The 25,396-nt window shown below is 50.9% G+C and overlaps 1 protein-coding gene and 1 long non-coding RNA gene across 6 annotated transcripts in view; one reads left to right on the forward strand and one right to left on the reverse strand.

Annotated features, from left to right (window-relative positions):
- Positions 1 to 17,972, forward strand: part of RUNX3 (RUNX family transcription factor 3) — a 92,060-nt gene extending 74,088 nt beyond the window's left edge. For 3 of the 4 annotated variants that reach the window (XM_090058070.1, XM_090058069.1, XM_090058067.1), the window contains one exon: positions 15,540 to 17,972. In XM_090058070.1, coding sequence (XP_089914196.1) covers positions 15,540 to 16,063 — 524 coding nt within the window. In that variant the 3' untranslated portion in view covers positions 16,064 to 17,972. The remainder of the gene's footprint in view (positions 1 to 15,539) is intronic. The other variant, XM_090058068.1, reaches the window with a different exon arrangement.
- The window catches only part of LOC149859324 (uncharacterized), a 32,527-nt gene continuing 7,565 nt past the window's right edge, over positions 435 to 25,396 (reverse strand). Inside the window, exon 3 of one of the 2 annotated variants that reach the window (XR_016443566.1) lies at positions 435 to 4,048. This is a non-coding gene — a long non-coding RNA (uncharacterized LOC149859324). Of the gene's footprint in view, positions 4,049 to 18,108; positions 19,912 to 25,396 lie in introns of those variants that run through there. The other variant, XR_016443567.1, reaches the window with a different exon arrangement.

The raw sequence follows: 25,396 nt of genomic DNA on the forward strand, positions 1-25,396 counted from the left end.
CACAAAGACCATAATTTTTATACAGGCAATTGGAGCTCACTCCAGGCCAAGAATAACAGAGGAGTTAACAGGCTTATAGTTTTTCTCATGTCTTGGCACATTCTTAGGTAATGCATAGGAGGACCACTGAAGCAGACCGAGCTGACCCAGGTTGGGAGGGACAAGAGGGGCATGCCGGACTCTGTCTAAAGCACTTCCGCAGCCTCCATTACCGTTGCAGCCCTGCAACACCCTGGCAAGGTGCTCGAGGTGCCACTGGAAGCAAGGGAGGAGCTGGGTTTCTGGCTGAAGGTCTGATTTCCTGTGGGCATCAAATAGGACTGAATGGTTCTTGATTTAGTGTTGATTGTTCGTGGCCTGATGGGTGTTCTTAATGTTTCCGGCTTTGTGCTCAGCAGTTGTGCGAGAGGGTTTAGTCTGCAAAGTTTTTAAGAACAGGTTAGACAAGTAGTTGTCTGGGGCAATTCAGAAAGGGGGTTAGCCCAAACAGCCTTCTGTGGGTGCTTCCAGTCCTACCTTTCTGAAGACTATTGCATGGCCCAGTCCTAGCACACACGACAGCTGTGCAGCCTGCCCTCCCAAAACCCAGTGGGGACAGACACGGACTGTACGAGCAGCAGACAGCTGCAGCCCAAGCTGCCCTCCACATAATCCCTTCAGTTCATCACTCCTGTTTTGAGTTGCAAAAGCAGGGATTAATGCTCCAGGTAGGCAGCTGCTGTAGACGAGAACATGACTGCGTGCGCCTAGGCCCCGCCCCCACTTCCTGCGGCCACACCCAGTCCCACCTCGGTAAGTCGGCGGAATGACTCAGGCGGGGAGGAGAAAGCCAGTTGACGAGGGCGGCACCTTGCCCTCGGGTGGAGGCTTTTGACTAGAAGTAGGTGACATTTTTGGGCGGAAAGTTTTTGAGCAAAAAAAAAAGGCAATTTGGTGGTGCTGGTATGTGGCACCCACTGGTTTTGGGTTTGCCAGTGGGTTGTGTCAACCTCCCCTCCCCCCATCACCTGGAACTGGGCAAAATGGTTCATCTTCACGTTTGCCGAGCAGAGACCTCTTCTCATTTTCTTTCTACAATAATCTTAAAAAACCCAACGCACTTGCAAGCCACTGCTTGCTGCAGGCACACAGGCACCTCGTGCTGCTGTTTCTGGCCGCGGCCCCCCTAGCCTCGGCTGGCGGTGCTCCTGCCTATCCAGCTCTGGGACAGGCATCGGGAGCAGAGCTGCAAGCTCCGGCAAAGGGGAGAAACACGGAGCCTGATGCCAGAGCAGAAAGGCCCCGTCTTTGGCAGAGCCCTGGCTCTCCCTGTCTGACCCAGCAGTGCGGGAGAATCACGAAGGCGATGCTGTTGGCTTCTAATAAGCATGAGCTGGGGCTGGCAACGTTTTCAAGGAGGGAAATGGTAACCCAGTGTGGCTTTGTGTCATGGTGGGGAACATGCCCCCCAGTCCCTTCTCCGACTGCTTTGGCTCCCCCGGCCATTTCTGCCCAGGGCCAGTGCACGGTGCTCCGGCTGATCCCAGGAGCCTCTGCATTGACCTAGGGTAGCAATCCTTTCTGCCGCAGGAAACTGCTGTGTGCGAACCAGGCACTCTGCTAGGCTCTGGTGGGGGGGTGTAGCACACCCGGGCTCTTGCTCATGGCTCAGCTTTTTGTGTCCGCCCTTGCGGATGCTTTTTCCTCAGTTCCCATATCTGGCTCAAGCCAACATGTATCCAGCTCCAGCCCCAGACCTGGAAACAAACCCTCCTCTTCCCTGGCCCTTCCCACCACCGTAACACCTTCTCCCAGCTGCAGCCTACCCAGAGTACAGTTGTGCTGGGCCAGGTCCTGCTCTTCTTGGTTCTCCTGCTAGGAACCAGGAGTGTCTACAGCTGAGGTCCGAGGAGTGGCTTTGCAGTTATGTTGGTGTAAAAGGGAGCAGAGCTTGGCTCTCTGCCATCGGTATGAGGCTTTCACCAAGGCAGGTCCTGGAGTTTATAAATAGCCCCATGTAAAACGTTCTTTTTGAGGTTAAATGGCCTCAAACTGAAAAACTCCCTGTAAGAGAAAACTCAGTCACTTCTGACGGGAAGCTTAGAAAGAAAGTTTTCCCAACACCATGGCCAAGGGGGTCAGGTTCTCCTCTCATCCTGGGACCAGTTGTTATAGCACCATTGCTTTCAGCCGGCTTAGTCCTGATTTACATCCTTCCAAGTGGAAAAGACAATTGCACCCCTTGCGTATTGGCTTGAAACTGCAGCGCATTCATGTTCCCAGGCCCAGGTCTGCTGTCGCACCAGGCTGGTGGAAGTGCTACACGAGACAAAGGAGTTGGGTACGATTTACCCTCTTGTGTCACTGAAGCCACAATCCGGCCTTGCAGCCTGACACAGGAGGTACCAGGGCTGCACCGTCCGCTGCCACAGCACTGGGCTCACACCACTGGAGCCTCTGGCCCCATATTTCTGCAGCAATCCCGGAAAATCTGAGATTTAAAAATCCTGGCTCCCCCGTCCTGAGCGCAGAACGCCAAGCTGTCATTAGACCGGCTTGAAATCGTGCCTTGTGACAGGGCCTGCACGGGCAGGGCTCCACGGGTTTTCCCTGCTGTGCCAAGTTTCCCATCTTTGTTTCTTTCCTTTCTCTTTCCCTTGCTAGGTTCTTGCTTTGAGGGTTTTGTCTCTTGGCTAAAATAGTTGAGCAGGCTCCAGAAATGAAAGGAGATGTTGAAGGAACTCATTCCCAACTGCCTGAAGCTGCTTGGGGTCACGTGGCTCAGCGAAGGCTGCTGGAGTGGTAGTAAACCCACGTGCTCCGGGGAAAATCCAATTGTCCTAACAGCTGGCTAACTCTCTGTGGGCTTCGACTGACTTTTTCTTTGCTTCGCTCTTGCTTGCTTGCTATCTCTTTCTTTTTTTCCTTCAAATCACCAGAGTCGGGGCCAAATACGGTTGAAGACACGAGTATTGTTGCAGTGACTTTACTGGGGCGGGAGCGGGGCCTAAGGATACGGTACATCCCAGTGTTGCAGCCGCGGCCCATAACATGCTATGGACATTGGGTCAGTGGGCCCCTACTTGAGGTTTTCTCCTGGGGATAGAAATTCCTCCAGTGCAGCGGTCCTCGACCTTTTTGGGATAGAGGTACCCCCTCGCTGGGCGTGACTGTTGTGAACCGAGTGACACCCAGTTTCAAAAGCTAATTTATAGATTACAGTGCTTACCTCTTTACCCAGGCGAGCCAGTAGGGACGTGCTTAGTTTACATCCTCAGACCTCAAAGCACCCTTCAAAGAAGCTGGCCCTGTCACCCTGGCTGAGAATCACTGCTCCGGTGAAACTGGGCTCTGACCCCAGCCCTCCCAGCTGGTGATATGGGGTGCGGTTAGGGGAAGGTCATTTCTGCAGCTCTGCGAGCCCTGGGTGCTGGAACAAGTTTGTGGTCACTGGTAGCTGTTATCCTCCAGGGCCAGTTCGGCAGTCCCCAGTACCGGGGCCCTCCCCTGAGTGCACCACTTCAAAACGGTGCTGGGGACGGAGCAGTGGAGTGAACAAATACCAAGTCAAGGCCTTGACTGTCCAGCCGGGATGAGTATACGAAGGGCCTTGAACCTGGTAGCATTTAGTTTTATAGGCAGGATTTGCTATCTTTTTCTTAGACAGACGCAAGACTCGCCCTAACTGCAAACCCACAGGCAGCTGTGACGGGGCGAAACTGGGCGCCTCCCCTTACATGCAAACACACAGTGACCAAGCAAAGGGAGACATGATTTACACATGCCATTGCAACACACTTCCTCTGCCTGGCTGTCGGTCAGGGCCCCTGGGCTTCGGGGCTTTGCGAATGACTCACTGCGACATAACGGGCCAGGTCCTCTCTACTGTCCATTGCAGGGAGGCTCGTGTAAAAAGAATATTGTCCTTTTCCTCCAGTACATTTCAAACTGCTGCCCAGCGTGCGCAGGCCCATCGGTGGGGGGAATCCAGAGGAAGGCAGGTCCTGTTGTTACTGGGAGTCTTTCTACTGGCAGCTGGTAGTGGGACTGGGTCAGATCTGCAGGGTGCCTGAGGGGGCAAGGGATGGTGTTCAGAGGTGCTGAGTGCCCCCTGCTCTCCGCGGCATCACATTTGCAGCTTAGCACGTTTTCATAGGACTTGTGCCCATTAGTATTTGTGGGCAATCCTGTGAGGTTGTCATCACAGGTTGTTAGGCCTGTGTTCTGCAGGGGATCAGGGCAGTGGTCCCCTCCAGCTTTGGAGTCTGCCAGTAGCTCCACGTTCACCCTGCCCCTCCCCAGCATGTGCCCTGGTAACCAGCTGTGGCCCAGCAGCATTTCCAAAAGGACCAGCGTTGTTGTCATTAGCTGCCGTCATTAGTGAATTTTAAACTATCCATGTTAAGATTCAGAGCTGGGATCGTAAGGAACAACGTAGGGGCAGGTCACCCACCCCCAAGTGATTGCATCTCTCCCCAAAGAGTGTGCAGCACAGACTAAGAGAAGACGCAGTCAAGGGGGAAGAGAAGTAAGCAGTGGCAGTAGGAGGAAGGGCAGGAGGGTAACGGAAAAGTGGTTACTTCAGCTTAGCTAATGCACAACAATGTTTTTTAAGGATGCAGAATAAAACCTGGATTGCTGCTAGCCTTAGAAGTCCAACGCCAGTGAATCCCATGGTGAAGCCCTGGGAGACTCCAGTCTTGCCCACATTAGAAAATCTGCACTGGTTTAACTCCAGTGAGTTTAAACCAGCTGAGAGAGAACCCTTCACACGAGTGCATTTAAACGCAGGCAAGCCCTGCGTAAACTCCTCTCTCTGCCGGTGGCATTGACTTGTACCAACACTCCTGTGGATGTGAGTGGGAGCAAAGCTCGGTGCCAGACGCTTGAAAATTCTCCCCTTTTGCATCTCCCCGTGTGACAGGGCCCACGACCTGCTTTGTAAAGAGTTTCCAAGCCAACTACAGGGAGGTTCTCTGCAAGAGTGGTGGGGTTAACAAGTAGTAGCCAGACTTTACAGCTGTTTAACTACCTTGATCTTAAATCCTTTTAGCTAGACCCAGGGCAGTTTTTTTTCATACAGCCCAAGCCACAGAAGAATGCTTTACTATATGCACTTACAGTCTGTGCGTGTGTGTGTGTGTGTGTGTGTGTGTGTGTGTGCACGTTTTAGATTTTTAAAGTATTGAGTTACTTTTAAGGCATCTCCTGGCATAGCCAGGTAGTGCCCCATTGTTTCAGAATTGCAATGTGGCCGATCTGAGGTTAAAATGTGAATTATGGGCCCAGAGAATGCACTGAATTGCTGCTTCCTAATCCTTGTCTAGATTGACGTATGGTTTCTTTAAAATATCCTTTTCTTAATGCATAAAAACATTCTACCCGTCTAAATTGTTTCCAAAGGAAGTTAGGCAAACATTAGTGGGAAGAAAATATATCGTGGGCTACAACGTCAGCCTCAAAGGAAGGAACATACCAAGATGGGTTTCCTGGCTTCCTTCTCTTTGCATGTTCCAGCATCTTTCTTTAAACTGCTCTTCTGGTCCAGTAAATTAGATTTACACGTGGGGCAGTAATCATCCGAAATGAATGGAGGTAATTGGGTCCCTAATGTGTAAAGATGGACCCAGTACTGAAACGGAGCAGCTCGGGAGCTAATAGCATTTAGCAGCACGAGATGCTCATTTCGTAAAGCAGATGCGCTTGCTCTGCCTACCTGTCATGTGCAGCTGCCTTGGTGTCGGGACATGGCAGCTCCGGGAAGTGAAATCAGGAGTCATGGTTATTCGAAACAGCAGCAGAAAAATAACAGCGTGCTCATTTGGAGCACGGTGCGGCCCCCAGAGCTCCTTTTAGTGAGCTGTACGGCCTTCTCGAAGCAATCGCGATCTTTGTTTTACTCATCTACACTAGCTCAAAGCCCTGACTCTTCCGTAGGGCCACCGAGCACAGCTGCTTTTGGCAAAAGGGAATGTCCCTAAATTCAGCCTGGCTCTTGCTTTGTTCTAGAGCTTTGTGCTACCAGCTGTTCCTTCAGATTTGAAGCCACCGGAGAGGATAAGTGCCACCTACGGACTCATCACTGCCACCTCTCACATCAGTTTCCTACTGCGAGTCTCCGATTCAGAATATTGATCTGGCCCAAACTTGCTTAGCCATTGAGATCATCTGACGTTGAGCTGTATTTGGCTTGAATTCAGTTATTTTCCTTCTTGGTGGTTGGGGATTTTTATGCCCTTTAAATGAAGGTATATGGTGAAATGTGGACAGAAGGTAGGCAGTGCAGGGATTGCCCAGTCTCATCATCTTGCCCATCCCGTCCATCCAACTGCCTTGTTCCTCGGGAAGGCAGGAGAGCAGTGAGGCTGCTGCACAGAGTGGCAAGACCCCACCAGAAACACTGTTCTGCTCACCCTTGTTCAACAGAGACAGAGGTGGGCTACTAGGAAGATGGGAGGAATGGAGAGCTGTTTGGCCAAGGGATGACAAGAAGAGCTTGGCTAGTCCAGGCCAGCAAAATGAAGGCTGAGCAGGGATAGGAGTGATCTTGCTGAGGGGGGTCATGGATAGTTTAGGCTGGAAATTAAAAGCTGGTTTGTAACCATCAGAGCCACCAGGGTTGGGAGCAGCTTTCTGAAAGGAACAGCAAACCCTGAGCACTCCTAAAATGGAGCTCAGTAAGTTTATGAAAGGGATTGTACGGTGGGATTGCCTGGGATCCCGTGGTTAGGTGAGCACAAGGCAGAGTTCAGATAACTAGGTAGTGCCTAAGCAAGCGTTTAACTGTGAAAGGATGTGGAAGAAACGAAGCTAGTTTTGCTGTATTCCTTGGTGGGTAGTTGAGGGGGTGGAAGAAGTGGGGGGGGGGTGCATGCGCACATGCATATGTACATACACCCCACAGAGGCATGCATTATATCAAGATATTTATGAAAGCAGAAGACTTCAAGTCATAAGTGTGCGTTAGTCTAGAGCAGGCGCTCCTGAGATGGTCAGATAAGCTGGATGGTTTTTTGTTTTTTCTTTCAGCCAGAGCAGAGGAAGTAATTGCATGTAGTATATATGAGTGAGTTATATCAGATGGAGAACAATCACTCTGCTGGCGTGTAACAACGGACGCTGTTCACACCCTTATTTTTCTACCCCCAAATACGCTTTGTTCCATTTTCTTCCCAGCAGCAGTCAACTCTCATGTTTAACGCTCTTTTGGGGTGAGTTGGATTTAGAAATGAAAGAACATGTTCATAAAAGAGGTGATGAGTCGATACAGGAGTTGTAGCCCGATGCAGCTGGCGGAGTGTTATATTTGATACCCTAAACAGCAAGCCTGCTCTTTCTCTAGACATCACCACGCTCTGCCTTCAGCACCCAGTGTTAATACAGGAAGGCGGGGGAAGAGGGTTGAACAGAGAACTATGTGGTCCAAGCAGGACAGAAGCTAGGAGTGAACTAAAAGTACCAGTGGGCCCGGAGACCGAAAACCGAGTTCAGTGTCTAGTTTTGCACACGTGTGTATAAGACACACATAAGCATCAAATATTAGTGTTTACACTGGCATCACTCATGAGGCCGTAGGGCAAAGCAGTAGATTTTCTTTTTCCCCTGGGTGAGAATGTCTGTGGCAATTGTGCAAGGCTTGTAGTTTCATATGTAACACCTGTGCCGCACAGTGGTGCTGAAAAAGGAGAGCAGACCTCATGAGTGCGTTCCAGCTCCTAGCCCTCCAGCGTGCAGCTCTGCAGCTGTGTGCATTATACATTGCACTCGCAAACGTCCATCGCACACTGCTTTGCTGTTGCCTCATTTGGGGGTGGGAGAGGGAAATCACTCTCTTTAATAAGCCAGTTTCCAAAGCTATGAATGGGGATCAGAGCATGCACGAGTGTGCAAAAGGGTCAAAAGCACCGGTGTGGTTTAGGAAGCTAAGGACTTGTCCAGCCTGGCCCGACCCACTCCAGAGCTGGGCTCCCCCCAGCAGCTGTTCTCAGCCCCGTTGGAGAACAAAGGCCAATGAATAGCTGCTGGAGACCAGCTCACAGCAGCCTCAGAAGCAAAATCCCAGCTTTGGAGCACATCAGTGGGCTCCAGTGGGTGGTGTTCATTAGTGCCTTCCTCAAGGCCCTCAATGATGGGGCATACAAAAGCCCTATGCCACACTGAACGTCAGTGAGACCTGGAATATGATTATATGACGGGGTGTAGGGTTCATCAGCTCCCTGTGCAACCAGCTCTACTGCTCCTAGCATCAGAGCCATCTTGTGTGAATGCAGCACACCGCGTTACGCCAGTGTGCTGGAGTCACACCCCCCTTGTGCCTGCCAAGATCCAGGCTCTTCAAACAGGAGAGAGCTGCTCTCGAGAGAGAGGCTGCTGGCCATGCATTGTCATCAGAGCATCGCATTCACCCGGCTGCAGGACGCAAAAGGTCCCCACACTCATGGCCCAGCTGCCCTCACTGCTGCCTCTCTGTTTATCACTGTGCCCCCCACCCCAAGAAATGGGTGAGAGCGTCTCTAGCACTGGTGTGAAAATAAAGCTGCTCTGTCACATGGGCTTAGTTGTTTTATCTGGAAAATAGCAAAGCAGCTTTGAAAGCCAGTTTGTATGGGGCTCGGCAATGAGGGGGCCATTAAGAAATGCAAATTGCAGTTGCACAATGAAATAACAGAGTGTGCGGCCGGCCTGTTCTCCCCCCAGCATACGTACCATCCCCTGGGCAGCATGGTCATAACTGGGAGACAGTGACATTACTAATCAGGGCTTTGACCTCTCCGTGGCTTTTATTGAATACACATTCCACACTTCCCCAATCTCCCATGCAAAACATTGACATTTCCGCTGATAGATTGGGTCAGATTTTGGAGTAGTCGGGGACTTGATTCAAGCTTACAATGGTTAAATTCTTACATCTAAATGGGCTTATTCAGTTAGTGCAGCAGCTGGTGTGATTTCGAGAAGAAAATAAACATTTCCTTCAAATATTTTGATTGGCAACTGGACAACTGAAATACTCAAGCTCAAATTGCCAGGGTCTAAGCAGCAAATGGGGTGGACAGCTAGAAAGCAAGGCAAACTGTAGTAAACGTGCAGATGAAAAGCTATAAACTGAATGTGTGTTTTCAATGCAGTGGAGAGAGAGAGAGACAGAGTGTGAGCAACAATGAGGCACGGTGTAAAGCTATTGCTGATTCCAATTTCAAATGCCAAGAAGGGCTGGTGACTGAACTGGGATACAAGGTACTAGCCCCCGAGTTCCTGGCATTGGTTGTGCGGGGGCATGCTCGCTCTGGATTGCCCTTTGATAGCGTGGTTAATGTGACAGAAGGTTCCTTTGCTGTCGAAATAGGTGGTTATGGAACACATTAATGAAGCTGTTTTATTTGGACCGTGGCGAGGCTGTTCTGTTTCAGAGCCTCAGGGTGACTCTCTGGCCTGTAACAGGAGGCGGCTACAGCTCACACAAGGTGAAGTGTGTTCCAGATTTCAGGCAAGGACACTGATGTCCAACAAATGCTCAGAGAACAGTGCTGGCTGGTAGAGCAATGCTGGATGCATGGCACTCACTGCGCACAGCTTCAGGCTGCCAGGCGGCTGGTGCTTTTGCCACCAGCAGTTGGCTGAAGGGTGCAAAAACCAGTGCCTCATTATAGTTTGCCTACAGACCCTGATCAGGGCCCCATTGTGCACAGCACTGTAGATAACCTACATGACAACTAAAACAACCTGCCCATCTGCCCCAGAGCATTTCCAGTGCACACAGCTGGGATTGACAGTGGGTGGGAGAAGGAGGGTCCTCTACACTCCCCATTTTGCAGAAGGACAATTGAGGCAGAGGTAGAGGACGTGGCTTGCTCGCAAGGCCAAAGGGTGACGGGAACAAAGTTGGGAATGCGTCTGGCTCTCCTGGGTTCCACGCCGGGGCGGGAGCCGCGAGAACCCAGCGGTTGGCTCTCTTCACAAACCCAGTGGTAGGAAGAGCAGACATATTCCAGGGGCTGACTGTGTTGCAGGGGGCTGCTCTCCGGGGGGCTAGTCAGAGGCCTGCTCCAGTGGGTATTGTTGTTCCAGCCGCTGTGGAAGAACAGCACCACTGCAGCCAGTGCACTTTAGCTCAGACTCAAATGGGGCCAAATTCCAGCTGGTCATTGCAAAAACATGGCTGCTTCCCCCAGGCGGTGCCTGAAGATGCATGCCAGCATCTGCATTACTTCTTGAACCCACGTCTGCCTCAGCTCATTGTGCTTCCTGTGTGCTCTACCAGCGACACACTAGTGATAGCAGCTATGCACAACTCTCAGGTGAGGCGCTTGGAGTCGGCACCCAGCTAGCTGGCTGCGCACGCAGCCTGTGTCCTGCTTACACTGATCATAGACACTTCCCCTGGTGCAAGCTGCCTTTCCATTGGCACAACTCTGGCACAGGCACACACGCAAGTCCAACCGTTCCAGGGCAAACGCGCTGCTTGGAGAAGCAGGAATAACTATGCAGGGCAACAAGTTACACCAGGGCAGCGGCTGCGTGCCTGCAGGTCCAGGCTTATTCAAGCCCAGGGAATCCTGTGCTGGATGTAGACTGGCTAGTGCCAGCTTCCCTGCCACCTCGTGGCCAGGTGCCGTCACGGCGCCCGCTGCAGCAAGGCAGGCAGGCAGCTCCGGGGAGCTGGTGTCTGCTGCAGAGCCCGGCCTCATTTACGTGGCTGAACAAACTGTTCTCAGTCCTGCTGTGTGCATGTGCCCACACCTATGCTGTAGCTGACCTATTTTCCACACCCATCTTTGGCCAGCCTAACTCCCTGTCTGTGCTACAGGCTATTACTCAGGTGCTGCAGTGGTGACGGACTAGTCATGACCTGGCCATTCTTGCTGGGCTGTAGATTTTGAGTGTGGAGCATTACGTACGCGTACGCACACACCCCTCTCATTCAGCTCTCCTAAGCATGGCTCTCATGGCAGGTCCACAGTGCTCTGAGTGCAAGGTTAAAAAGCTGGAATTTTTAAGACCTGGAAGATAAATGCTTTTCACCTCTGGGAACCTGGGCATAAACCCCCTCAGTGCTGCACGCTGTGCTAAGCATGTGCACGGCTGCTGGGCTGGAACATGCACCCACATGGCCACGAGACCCAGGCTTGCTGCAAGGCAGCATGGTGCAGGCTCTGGGCCTGCATACTGCCTGCTCCTGAGGACTGAGGGTTACCCCGTGGGTGTTCCAGTCCCCAGACCAACACTGTGGTGATTAATGATGATCACTGAGTGGTTGTTATACAAACCAAGAGCAGTTATAAATAGAGCTAACGCTGTGATTCAGCACATTAGGAAACCTGCAGTCTGTTGCTCCCCGCGCCCTGGCCCCTGCGCGCCTCCCCCGCCCCCACTGTTGGGACAGAATCTGCATGGGGAAGTTTCTCACGTCAGCTGCATTTCAGCACTGGGATGCATCTCTGCAGATGGATGTCTGAGGTGTGCGTGCACATGCGTGTTGCAGCAAGTCTGCGTTTCATATGCTGTAATTGAGGTTGAGTGTAATGAGAATCAACCCCCTACGTAAGATCAATGGAAATACTTAGCACTAATGGGCATGTGTTATGCTAGAGAGGTTGGCATCCTGGTTCTGTTTCATCCCTGGCTCTACTCCATTGCATCTGGCTCATGATCCAGTACCACTGGGTACCACTGGATTTTGAGAGACGTAAGACCTGGCTTTAATACCATCTCTGCCTATAGCAGGAGTTTCCCTAGCCCCATCTTACGTCACTTTGCCCAGAGCTGCGTGCACACAGCCTATAACTAACACTTTCATACTGTTGCCTCTAAATTAGTAGCAAGTGCTGATTGCCAAGTGTTGCAAGTACAGACTAATAAAACGTAGCCTTTAAAAAAATCCTTTGAGGGTGTTATAGAGGAAGAGGGAAATGTGCCCTGAGCACTTACGCTTCATTTCAATTTGGATTTTTATGGACATATGAAACATAATGAAGGAAAGTCATTCCTGTTTGGCTTCACTCTCTATCCGTCCCTGCTCACTACTTCGTTCTCAGTAGCCACCTCCAGCCGGGATCCAGGCGGCCCTGAATTCTTAGCAACAGCCTAACGTGGAGAGAGAGGCAGCCAAGTCAGAGGCTGCTTTTGTCCGAACGTGACAGAATAACCCAAGTACCGCAGACAGATTGCCTGCAGGGTGAGATGTGCTTCAGCAGGAGGCAATCATCCTCTCAGCACTGCATCCAGTGGGGCCTTTTAGGCAGAAGTATCATTGTGGTGTGGACTCGTGGAGCAGGGTGGCAAGACCTCCAGCCACCCCAGAGGCTGCAGGAAACATTGCTTGGTGCTCACTCCTCTCGGTCTTCACGAGGGGACATTATGTGACCACCTCTTGCGGTGCTGTAAAATGGGGCTCATTTGATCACTTGTGAGCCCGAGCTTGCTGTGCTCCTCCAGGCAGCACGAGGGTGTGAGCCGCTCTAAGGGGTGTTGCACCTTCCAGCAAGAGCAATCAGATCCCAGGGCCCTGAATCTCCACCTGCAGTCAGTCACACTGCAACAGGGTGCTCGTCTTCACATCCTGTCCTAAACTGCCGTGTTGAGCTGCTGCATGTCACTATTCTCTGTTCCACCGTTCAATACTCATCAAGCACCCAATGTCCTAGAAGAGCCAAACTCTTTTCCATCAACACCCAGCAGGCTGGGCTCCAAATCAAAACCTAAGCCCATCTCCTCCTGCCCCCAGCTGGGAAGCAGGGCTGATCCGAGCCCCACTCTGAAGAGTCAAGCTGTAGCAGGCCCTCACCGTACAGCTGCAAGAAATGCCCGCCTTTAGGCAGCAGTCAGAGCGCTCTCCTGGGATGGTACTTGTAATTAGGCCTCCTGTTTCTCAGGGAGGTGCCCCACCTGCCAGGCTTTAGGGTGTGCTGTGGGGAAGAGGGGGCTGTCTCTCACTGTGCCACTTGGCATAAAGAACTACAACAGTTGGAGCAGGGACTTGAACCAGATGCCATCCCCTCCCGTGTGACTGCAGGAGGAGATGCCCTCTGGTCCTTGCTGCGGCATGCATGAGGGGGACTGACTGGCTTAGATGCCTCACTCCAGAAGACGGTCACAAAACTTGAGCACTTGGACACAGACACCTCCTTCTCTCTCCCGAAGGCAAGGGGCACAAAAGAGCGCCTGGAGCTCGGAGGCTCGAATGCTGCAGCACACCAGAGGCTTTGCCACATCTTTACCATTTACTAGTTCAAAATCCATCATATTTATCGGCCTCCTTTCTCTTGGCTTGTCTAAGCCCATTCAAAATCTGGATAATATGACTGACAAAAGGGGCCTAAGAGTCTTTCTGGCTAGACTGACTTCCATAGGGATGAATGGGCTTTTATTTGTTAACTCCACAGGTCATAAATCTTCTTAATGTGCCAGGGACCCCAACAGAACAGAATCTCTCTCTCGGAGAAAGCACCTCGGTCATTTCAGAGCTTGCGCTGTATCCCAGAGTCGAAGGAGCCAAGCTTCCTAGGGCACCGGCAGCCCGGTTAGAGCAGGGTGGCTGGACTGCCACGCTTCAGGCCCGAGCCCTCGGGAGGAATGAAAGGAAAGACATTAACAACACTGTGTGCCTGTCTGGGGCTTTTCACCCACGGCCCTCAAAGCAACTTCAAATAATGGATGTGTCCGTGTTTCCGCTCGCTGAAGTGTAGCCCAAAACAGCAAAGGGCACAGCCCTCAGTGCCATGGGAACCCAATTTCCAGTTTCCCCAAGTGACTGAGCTGGGGCCAAATCAAGAGCTGGAGTAATGGTGGTGCAAGTCCACTGAGAGCAGCATGGCAGTGCTAGCAAGCTGGTGAGCTCACCCTGGAGTCCCGGCTCTGCCCGGCCCGGCCTCTAGCACGCCCGAGCGCCAAGGGCAGGCTGCTCTCCCGGGCCGTTCCCTTCTCAGCCTGCAGACCCGGGGCGCAGAGCTAGAAGGTCTTGCCCATGATCTCTGCAGACTGACCCCATCCTCATTACAGCCACCATGTTGCTGGCCCAGCTGCAGCCTCCATGGCAGTGTCACGATTATGACCCAAGCCAGGAGTGGGAGGAGGGCTGCAGTTCAGGGGGAGATGCTGAGGCAAAGAGGATGTGGGTTTTGCAGTGAATCATTCCCTAGGGTGGCGTGGCCTTGTTATTTGTCCGTCCCCCGTCCCTCCCACCACCACAAACACACACACACACGTGCCAAAATCTGGGAGGAAACACCACAGATCTCATGCAGCAGAGAAGGTGGCTGTGTAAAAGCCTGCTAACAGGGTCTGCAAGGGGGCACGGAGGTGACGGGGAGCTCCAGCCCATCCCCTCGCCCTCCCCAGGACAGGGGGCTTCTCCTGCATCCAAGGAAACCGGCCAGGACGTCATGCTGGCTCAGCCTCCCCCGTCTCCACAGGGGAGCTCTGGCCAGGGCAGTCTTTTCATCCCCTCCAAGGAAAGCGCAGCAAGGATGTTGTGGCTTGTAGCTTGCGAGCTTTCAGCTGTGTGTTTATCAGCTCCATCCCCTGATGCTATCACACAAACAGGCCACCCACAAGAAGCTTGGTCTAGACTCCAGCTTTCCCTCCGCGTCTCTGGACGTGCGTGTGTATACGCCAGGGCCGACTGACGGGCTAGCTCCAGGACTGGCCGTCTGGGGGCCTGGGCCCTGTTATTTACTACACAGCTCACATAACAGCTAAACATTTTTCCTGTGTTTATAGGGTTTGGGGGTTTTTTTGTTTTGCCAGTTGCAAAAATTGCTAGAGAAATAAGCTTAGCCCCCCCTCCTTTTTGGACAGGAAACAACAGCTTTCAGGGGAGGAGCCAGGCTAATGTACGAAAGGACCTCTGGATTAACTTCCACAAGCCCTGGCACAGGAGGTGCCTCCTGCTGCACGTTTCATTTCGTGGGTGGGGGCAGAGGCTGTTGAGCCCGCCACGCTGCGCAGTGCTGACGGCTCGACAGAGTAGGAGTCGGCGGGGAAGGGGTCAGCCTCTCTGGGGTCCTGGGCTGGTCACGAGGAATGCTGCAATCCTCTTGCCATTCAGAAAGGCTGTCTCTGGGCTTCACCAGGAGCAAGGGCGAGAATCCAAGCAGCTCTGGGGCCCCTTCACACGCATCCATTTAGTAAGCAGCACATCCAAGTCAGGGCAGGTGGGACAGAGGCATATAGACCAGCATGGCCTTTGCAGAGAACACATCGCTCTTGCAGGAGTCGAGCCATGGGACACATCTGCTCCGTCCCAGGACCGCGAGGGAGCTCCGGAGGGCAGCAGGGCCCGTCAGCTCTGTGTCTGAAGGGATGCTGTGGCGCCAGCCTTAGGCAGTGCTGTCTGGGCACCAGCGAGCTCCCAGGGTCAGGCAAGCTTAGCGGCGTGCCCAGCGCTGCACGGAGAGCAGCTACATCACCTCCTCCTGGGGCGGGGGCTGGGGTGCGCTCCCCTGCTTACATTTAGCCCCGTCCCTGGCCAAGCTGCACCCATCTGCCTCAGTCTGTTTTGCAGGGTGGCAAGAAAAGCCCAAATCGTTAAACTTTCCTTTTTTCTTCTTTCCACCGCACAGGCCCGTCGGACCTGAGCCCCTTCCCGGACCCCCGCCAGTTTGACCGCTCCTTCTCCACGCTGCCTGCCCTCGCCGAAGGCAGGTTTTCGGACCCCCGGATGCATTACCCCGGTGCAATGTCGGCTGCCTTCCCCTACACCGCCACACCGTCAGCCACAGGGATCGGTGGCATCAGCATGGCCAGCATGCCCACCACGACCCGCTTCCACCACACCTACCTGCCTCCGCCCTACCCCGGCTCCACCCAGAACCAAAGTGGACCTTTCCAAACCAACCCGTCTCCTTACCATTTGTACTATGGCACCTCATCCGGATCGTACCAGTTCTCCATGGTGGCAGGGGGCGAGCGCTCCCCCACGAGGATGCTCTCCTCTTGCACAAGTGCCTCAGCAGGTAACAACTTAATGAATCCCAACCTGGCCAATCAGAACGATGGAGTGGATGCGGATGGTAGTCATAGTAACTCACCTACGACCATGACGACCACCGGGAGAATGGATGAGTCTGTCTGGAGGCCCTACTAGGCAGCACTAAACAAGACACATGTAGCTTTAAATAAATAAAACGCCCATGATTAGATTGCTCCCATCGATAGCAAAAAGAGCAAAACACCACCTAGGATGGGAACAGATAAGCCAAAGCCTCCCAAACCGAAAGCAAGCCAAAATCCAAGCATAGATACATACTGAGCAAAGATGGACCTAGCTGCATTTCAGAACAAATGCCCACAAGGTTTGAATGTGTTGCTCTGTGTGGTTCCTGTCAAGTGTGTGGACTGTATATAGAAGTGTGTGGAAGCAGCTGTGTGTTACCTGCAGAGTTACATCTCTGTTCAGAATGCATGTCGATCATCTCATTCATAACCAAAAAAACCCCCAAGAAAAGCAACTGTCCTCCTGCACAACAGTAGGTGTTAGAGCTAGGGGAAAAGACCCCAGAAGCCAGTCAGTCGGTCGGTCTCCCTCTCATACTCCCTGCAAATGCAGGAAGGACAAAAAGTCTTAGTATTGCCATCTTCCCCAACCCTCCTTGGACAAGGGCTCTGACCACCAGAGAACCCCAGAGCACTGCCTGAGGGTCACCGAGATGCACGTCTCCCGAGACGTGCGCCGGAGAGTCCCATTGACAGCAAGACAAGCACGCCGGTCTCTCTAGCAGGTGCAGTTGAGGTTCTGAAGAGCGTTGCTAGCGGGTGGGCAGGTATCAGCCATGCGAACAAGTGCTGTGACATGATTTTGAAAGAGGTTGTATTGTAATTTTGTTGTTTTGTTTTTTTTTCAAACAGTAACATGGCCGAGCCCGTGCCTGACAGCCCTACTCTGTATGTTTACATGAGATGTATTTTTTTTTTTTTTTTTAAAATGTGATGCGTTATTCTTGCCTCCCGGCCTAGATATTAAGTTTCTTCCCCTTCCTAGTTAGTCTTCTTGATGATGGTGTCTAAGAAGAATGCATTTGGGACATTCCAGTGTGTGACGTGCACTTACAAATGTACTAGCTGCAAAGGGACTCCAAAGCCTTTGGGATACATGACAGCCAAGCTCGAGGCTCACCCTTGCCTTCGAGTGGTGTACGTGCAGCTGTGGCAATGCTTCCTATTTATTTCATGGCTCTCCCCCACATTTTCACCCTGAGTGGAGCAATGCATGATGGATTTGTTCTTAATCAAGAGCTGATGGCCGTCAGCTGATACTGAAAGTACTGCCTGAGATTTGTGCAACCCCTCATTTCTAATATACCTGTGGGGCTTAGCCTAGTGAAACAACATTAAATGGCCCTTCTCTCCTCAAAGTGCTTTGCACACTGCAAATGGTGAATTAGGCCACAGTTATCCCTAGTTGGCAGATAGATAATTTGAGATAGGAATACAGCCAGCAGCATGGACAGACTAGAAACAGGAGAGGCATCCCTTAGCTGTGTAGCCTTCTCAGATACATTAGTCATAATGTGCACACACATTTTTAGGATTATTATAGCTATGTGTATTTAACAAAATGCATGGCTAATGATAGATAAACAACCACCTGTCCAGTTAATCAGGGAGAGCGTCGCAAACTAAGGTTGTTCTCTCTCTCCCCCCACATAGGATATTCACAGACTCAGAAAATTAGGGTTGGAAAAGACCCCAGGAAGTCTCATCTAGTCCAACCCCCTGCTCAAAGCAGGACCACCCCCAGCTAGATCATCCCAGCCAAGGTTTTGTCTAGCTAGGTCTTCAAAACCTCCAAGGATGGAGAGTCCACCACCTCTCTGGGTGACCTGTTCCAGTGCTTCACCACCCTCCTAGTGAGAAAGTTTTTCCTAATATCCAAGCTAAACTTCCCTTGCTTCAACTTCAGCCCATTGCTCCTTGTTCTGTCATCTGCCACCGCTGAGAACAGCCCAGCTCCATCCTCTTTGAACCCCTGTAGGAAGCTGAAGGCTGCTATTAAGTCTCCTCTCAGTCTTCTCTTCTCCAGACTTAAAACACCCAGTTCCCTCAACCTCTTCTCATAAGTCACACACCCCAGCCCCCAAACATTTTTGTTGCCCTCCAGTGGACTCTCTCCAGTCTGTCTACATCTTTTCTGTTATGGGGGATAAGGAGAGCAACACTGGACACAGGACTCCAGATGCGGCCTCACCAGTGCTGAACAGAGGGAAAGAATCACTTCCCTTCACCTACTGGCAACACACCTACCAATGCAGCCCAGGATGCCATTAGCCTTCTTGGGAACAAGGGCACACTGCTGGCTCATATGCAGCTTCTTATCCACTGTTTCCCCCAGGTCCTTTTCTGCAGAGCTGCTGCTTAGCCAGTCAGTCCTCAGGCTGCAGCAATGCATGGGATTGTTCTGTCCTAAGGAACAACTGGGACGTAACTCAGTGCAATTTCTGCAGGCTGAATTTCAGGGAGGGTAGGAAGTCTTAAATCCATTCATCTCCTTTCAAAATCCCCGGCTAAGCACATGGCTACAGCAGTGATGGTTGACTTGCCAAATCTCAGCTGGTATCTTTTTAGCAATCAATTGACATTCAATGCATAATAATTGCACTACCACTTAAATACTGGATCAAGACATCAAATCTTAAGTACCTGGATTTAGTTGTTAAGCTGCAATGACCACTCTCGAGTTTAAAAGCTGCAAACTCAACTTGCTTTAGCAACAGCGAGCACATGCCTATTGAGTGACATCTGTCAGCCATATAAACTGGACGATGGCAGCCTGTGTTTTGATGCATTTAAGTTTATCGGACGATATTTCCACTGACTGAAAGCACAAAGAAAATAAGGAATTTTTAATACCATTTTAATTTAAGACTGTTCATGGTGTATAAAAAAGCAATGACAACTATGTTCTTTATGACAATGTTATGTGAAGGTGTAAATACACGCACCTCCATTTTATGCAACTGGTCGCAAGACTGGCTAAAATAATTTGCTTTGCACTATAATTTGCTTTTTTTAAAAAATGCACAATCGCTTGTACAGTAAAACCTTTGGCTTACAGAATATTTAACTGTAAAATCTAATTTTTGGTTTTATTTGTTATAATAATATAATTCTTAAATGTGTTGAAGGATCCGATTCTTAATAATGCTTCTTATACGTGTGTGTGCAAGGTAAAAGCAACAACAGAATAAGGAGATGAGAACAAAGGTCTTTCTGTACATAAAGGCAGCAAAGTTTATTTGATTTTTTTTATGGAGTCTTATGATGGACATTAAAAAAATGCTAGTAATACCAAATAATGTGGTTATTTGTGTAATATACCAGCCCTACTTGAAGGTAACTCCCTATATTTAATATGTAGCCCATCTTTTTATCTGTAGCACTTGTAACGGTGGGGGTCTGCTCTTACTGAAGGGATTGACAAAGTTTCCTCCAGGGATGGCTTTGCCCCATTTGACTTCAGTGAAAGCAGAATCAGGCCCCCTTTATCACCCCATCTCATAAATAGGTGAACTTGAGTTTGTAACAAGCCATACCAACATGGTCAGTTCTGCTTTTCTATTATAAATGTTGATGTTCTTATCAAATGTACGTGATTATATTGTCAAACATAACATGTAATCATTTTAATGACTTTCCATGTGGAATAATAAATGTACGGCTACAAGTCTACAGAGTGCCTTGTGCCTGTTCGGTTTCCTCCCTCCACTCACGAGGCAGAGGAGAAGTTCATGGAAAGGAAAAAGAAAAGGAATCCATCACAGTGCTGCACCCTTCCGCCGCACCTACAGATCTCCAGGGAGCTCACAGACGGGAGCCTGTCCTCACACAGCCATTTCCACTGGCTTTAGGGCAGCGTCACTGATCTATGCTGGTGGACACCTAGCCCTCTAAGGGATTTAAAGTCTGGACAGTCAGTGAGGGGAAGCTGAGTTACTCCTACCTGTAGACAGAGAAAACAAGGCAGAGTCTGTGCCTGCTGATTTCCCATTGCAGAGAAGGGGGCTCATTACAGTCCAGCAGCAAACTTCAAACTACCACCACCACACGTGTGTGAACACATACATACACACACTTCATTTTAAAACCCAGCGGTACTCCAAGAGGTACCCCCTCCCCAATTGAAGGGATCAAAGCAGGTACACAAGCACTGTGGGAGGTGTAGGGACTCTCCTCCCCCTACAGAGCAGAGCCAGACCACCACTCGGGACTTACCCGTATACCTTTAAATACTGGGGACATAACAGGCATAAATCAGAGGGTATGGCGGACACTACAATGCCCCAAGGGGCAGGATTCAACAAAGGTTAGACACTTACAATCATTGACAAAAAACAGGGTTAACAAAATATAAAACTCAAAGAGCAGAACAAACAATACGGGTTGGTGAAATATAAAAAAAGGCACAAAATGCAAAATGTCAAACGACAAGGAAATATAGGGCCTTGATACCTGGAGGGGGAAAAAGCGGGGGGAAACACAATGACCCCTTTCCACTGCAAGGAGATCTGCTTCTTGTTAGCTCACTCACCCCAAGTCACCTCAGCGAGGACTTGCACCCAGAGCTCCCCCGTGGTAGGCAGGAACGCTGCCACAGCCACCACTGGGGGCACTGCTCTTGACCTTCCCCGAGCCCCGCCTCACGTCGCGCTGCCTGGCCTCTGATTGGAGGAGCTCAGGCCGCTGCTCTGATCCTTGCTGGAGCGGGGGGGCCTCTCCTGCTGGCTGCAGCCTCTCCCAGGGGATCCTGGAGCCCAGCGGGAGCCTCTCCTGCCGGCCAATGGGGAGCGAGTCTCTGGGGCCCCACTGGTGCGGAGAGGGAATCCCAAGTCCTCCCATCATCTTTTGCCCTTTCAAAACCCCTGGGCCAGGTCACTGCCAGCCAGCCCGTCACAAGTGGCACGTGTGCAAAGAACACGCGCAGGCCAGGCTGGAGCGAGAGATCCTGGCTTCACACCGCTGTAGCACTGGCAGCACAGCCGTGGTTAACCCCCCGGAGAGGAGAATCAGGCCAAGGGAATGGATGTGCTGTGAACTGCAGTGTTGAAGCCACCCCCATCTCTCTCACTCCACTCCAAAAAGACCTGAAAGAAGCATGGGGAGGAGGGAGGCACTGTGCCACCAGTAAAGCAGATTAAGCCACCACTGATACTGAGACACAGAGACTAAACACATGACATTTACATCAGTTTTGTCCATAGATGGGATCCAGAGTGGACAGACAAGCATCCTTTCTGGGGTAGCTGAGCACCATAGCTTGCCATTTTGAGAGGGGACGGATCAGGATATAACCTATTTGCCTTGAGTCTGGGCTAAGCTACAGACACACAAGAGCTACACTGTGCGCTGGTGGAGTTTTACCCTCAGTTTTCCCCAGGGTAAATACACCAGATTCACATGAGCTACACCAAAGTAAGGCTGTCTACTGTGGGTCTGTGCCTTCCTACACCGGCATAGAGGCTGATAACACTGCTTTCACCACATTGTCTGCCCAGGCCCAAAGTCAAGGACTTCACCTGAAACAACTTTTTAAGTGACACTAACTGCATCCCACCGCCAAGAAAATTCACCGTGGAAATGCCGAAATGCATAATATGACAAGAGAGTTCAGGATGTGCTTGTTCTGCAGGCTTGGTTAGCTGAGACCAGTGGTTCTCAACCTTTTTAGACTTAAGGTCCTGCTTGGAAAATCCCAGCTCTTAGTTTTTACTTGTTTTTGACTATTAGCAAAGAACGCAATAACCACCACAGGTTTCTGACACCAAGGAATCCCATTTCAAATCTCTGGTCTTAATCTCATGAATCATATGTGGATGTTTGCATGCTTTACAGTGCAGCACCCTTAAAGGACCTCACTCAGGCTGAGAATCACTGGCTTAGCCCTACCCAAGTTTGCTTTCTATTAGCTAGCTCAGGCACCACCAGCAAGCAAGCTCAGCTCCACGGCAGTGTGTCCTGAGAAATGGGGCACATTAGCCTGCACTGACAAACCACTGCTACTGGCACCTGAACCAGGTTGAAGCTGGCTTGGCCCCTCTGCCATGCCATAGTCACTGCGTCCCACCACGTGCCTGGCTTTGACCACTGCCTTAGTAGAATCCTGATTTAACAGACTTGCAGGCCTCTGTATTTTCATAACCCTCCCAGGGAAAAAGCAGCTCAGGAAATTCCACTGCACGTTCCTAGTACACCTGCATGGGGCCGCAGTTGCCATCTGGGATACCCCAATGTAAATCCAGAGCTGCTTTTCTAAAATCAAGCTTTATTCTGGACTCTCACCAGAACTTGTCTTGTTGTTTCATTATTCCTTATACCCCTTTAGCGAAGGCAGGCAGCCCGATCCCTGCTTTATAAGTGGGGAATGGGAGGCAGAAAGAGACCAGTATAGTTCCTAATCAAATCACTGGAAAGACTCCTGTGGCTACCAGTAAAACCTGCATCAGCCCCATGAGTCCAGATCCTCCAACATGCTTGGTGCCTAAGACCCAATTCTGCCCACAAACTTTTAAGGGTCTGGGCCAGGCTGTACTATCAAATGTAAACTTAGGGTGAATGGAGGTTAGACACTTGCCTACAGGCCTCCAAGACTGTGTCTGAGACAACACCTGGGAGGATGCCAGGTGCTGAAGTGCCAAGAATCCTATTTCCCAACAGATCACTGTAACCCTGCTTCACTCTCCCAATGAACAAGAGCTAAGGCCAACTCCTCTACAAAGGTACCCACCACCCAGAGGATCTGGCCCTAACTCCCCAAGCACTTATTGCTCCCCTCCTGACGAGGAGAGAACTATAAACACAGTTACAGCTGAAAAGCAAAGACACAGACTGCAGCAGCAACTGCAGGACTAAAGGCTCCCAAAGCCCAAAGACATCTGCTGCAAACAATACATTACTGGCAGTACAACGATGCCCAAAGGCTCAGATGCGAGGACAGTGCTGGGCACTGTACAAACATGCATTCAAAGGTTAGTCCCTGCCCCAGAAAGTTGAAGATCTAGAACAAACCAAGGTGCAAAGCCTTTAAGTGTGTTGACGCTGAGTAATTATTTAGGCGCACCTTTGCATATTAGGGCAGGACTTCAGCCGGTGGCTGCATTTAGAAAAGAAAAAAAAAGAAAAGAAAAGAAAAACCACAATAAGATGCTGATATGGGTGAGAACTCAGCTTTGCAGCCTCGGCCGCCGGAAATGTGTTTCAAGTGAAGCCATAGACAGAACCGCCTTCTTTTCACAGCTGCTGGGAGAGGAAACGCCCCGAGGCGCAGCTAAGACCTGCAGGAACTTTCCATTCCAAATTGATCGGAACTATTCACAGCCTCATTTCAAGCAGTGACAACAACAACTGAAAAAACAAAAACCCCACCCCAGAATGAGAGGCCTTCTTCTGCAAAGTAATGTTTCTTACCCAGAAATGAAGCTAATATCCAAGGGGGAAGTGGGAGGAAAGGCTCCCTGGAGAAGGGTCTTTGCGAAGCTCAGCCTGTTGCTCTTAACCCTGGAATAGGCTTTGTGCAGCTGCAGTAGCTGATACCAACAGTCCCCGAGGCATTACCTGATGTGAAGTGGGAACTGCAAGGCAGCTGGGCTGCCCCGTGTCCAGTGACACTATTTGGAAGGACCCTGTGCTAAGCCGTCCATTCGGTGCAAGAGAATGGCAGAGCTCTCAAAGAACCAGGGCAACAGAGCTGCCACATGGACACGGGGCGTAGCAAGGCCTGTAAAGGTCTCGACTGCCAGCCTTGCTGAAAGTGGGCTATAATGACCTGGTTGTAGTGCTGCGCTAACGGGGATGTATGGCTCCTGGCAGCTCCGCTAACTTAGGCTTCCCCATGGCACAGCTTTTGTGCCTGTCTCCAGTCACAGGCACTGCCTACTTTAACCTGCTCAGGCATGAAGAACCCCAAACCAGAGAGCTGAGGGCAAAGCAGGGAGAGGGAGAAGTGACATTCATTGCCAAATGGCTTTGGTGTGAATGGAGCCCACGCAAACTTCACCCCACTTTGCCCACGTGCATCTGAAAGGACGCAGGGCTGTGCCCCACGCTACGGTAGGGAGCTGCTGCCAAAACCGATTCCCACATGCATTAGGAGCCATGTAATTCGCCGCGGGGATGTCCTGCTGTAAAAGAGGGCTTTGAATACTGCCTATTTAGGAGCTAAATGGTGGAAAACATGGAAAGTTCATTAGGCGTCTGGGAAAGTGTTATGTTACACGTCATTCACATCCACTTACACAGCCGGACTTCACGCCTTGGGGGATATTTGTTTTTCTACTTGATTCTCAGATAAGCCTAAAGAGTTTCTTAGGTTCTCACAGGCTTTCAAAACAAGAGGCGGCCTGTGCCAGAGCAAGCTTGGCATTTGCCTCTGAGAGAGGAACGCCAGGCACTTTGAACTAGATCACTAGGGCCGTGCTCGCATCAGATCTCAGCAGCTTGGCAGGCCCGGGCTGAGTCAGTGTTTGGGAGGACAGAGCGACTGTGTGGGGGCGGCGGGGAGCTGCAAGGTGGCACCGCTCATGCCTGAGTCAGCCTTGTGCCGGAGCAGGGAGACCTGTAGCTGGAGGCAGCGGCTCCTGCTGGGGGCACAAAGCTGAGGATCTGGTGGCTTGTAGCTGTTGGAGAAGAGCATTTTGGGGGCAACTGTACAATGCTAGCATTTCAGCAGGATCCACAGGCCCCACTGAGATCAGGTGGGATGAGGTGAAGAGCTGAGTCTGGGGGTTTGGACCTCAGAACACCAACCTGCACGTGGAGGGCTCGATGGGATCAATCATACAGCCTGGAAGAGCCGTGCACGGGCACTTCGCACTGACCACACCATAGGCAGACCGGTCCCAGCCCCGGGGGCTCAGTGAGTGCTGTCCTCATCAGCATCTCTCCGAGTGGACTTTTAAAGACTTTTCAACCACTCTCCTTTTCACTCCCTTGAAAACAAATGAGCCCCTTGCAGCAGGGAGTAAGCAGTATGTAAAAAAGGAAGCTTTGAAAGGCTGTAAAAGGAGAGGTTTGAAGAGGCTGGACAAGATACCTGTAAGCCTAAGACTGGGGGCTGAAGCCAAACAGGGTTGAACTGTACCAGAAATCTGCTTGATGTAAGCTAAAGAAGCCTGAGAGCACGATTCCCATGCACCCCCTCTCCCATTACCCCAAAATTTTCATCCAACCCAAAACCAAATGTTTTGGTTTGGTTTTCAGGTGATTTAACCCTTTCTTTTAAATCACATCCATTTTTAAAACTAACACTGATATTTTGACAAGTTGAAAAGTTGCATCTGTTAAAGCAGAATGCTTCACTTCACCGCTTTTTTTTTTGTCCTGAGGTTTCCAAAAAATTCCTCAGTTTTTTTTCAGCCAAAACTATTTGCTATATTTGCCCTGAATTCATGGATATGGTAGTTTAGTTCCCCCCAAAACTGCTTGCCAA

This window comes from Crocodylus siamensis, chromosome 7, assembly GCF_052110815.1.
Source record: "Crocodylus siamensis isolate JL-2025a chromosome 7, ASM5211081v1, whole genome shotgun sequence".
Classification (NCBI taxonomy): Eukaryota; Metazoa; Chordata; order Crocodylia; family Crocodylidae; genus Crocodylus; species Crocodylus siamensis.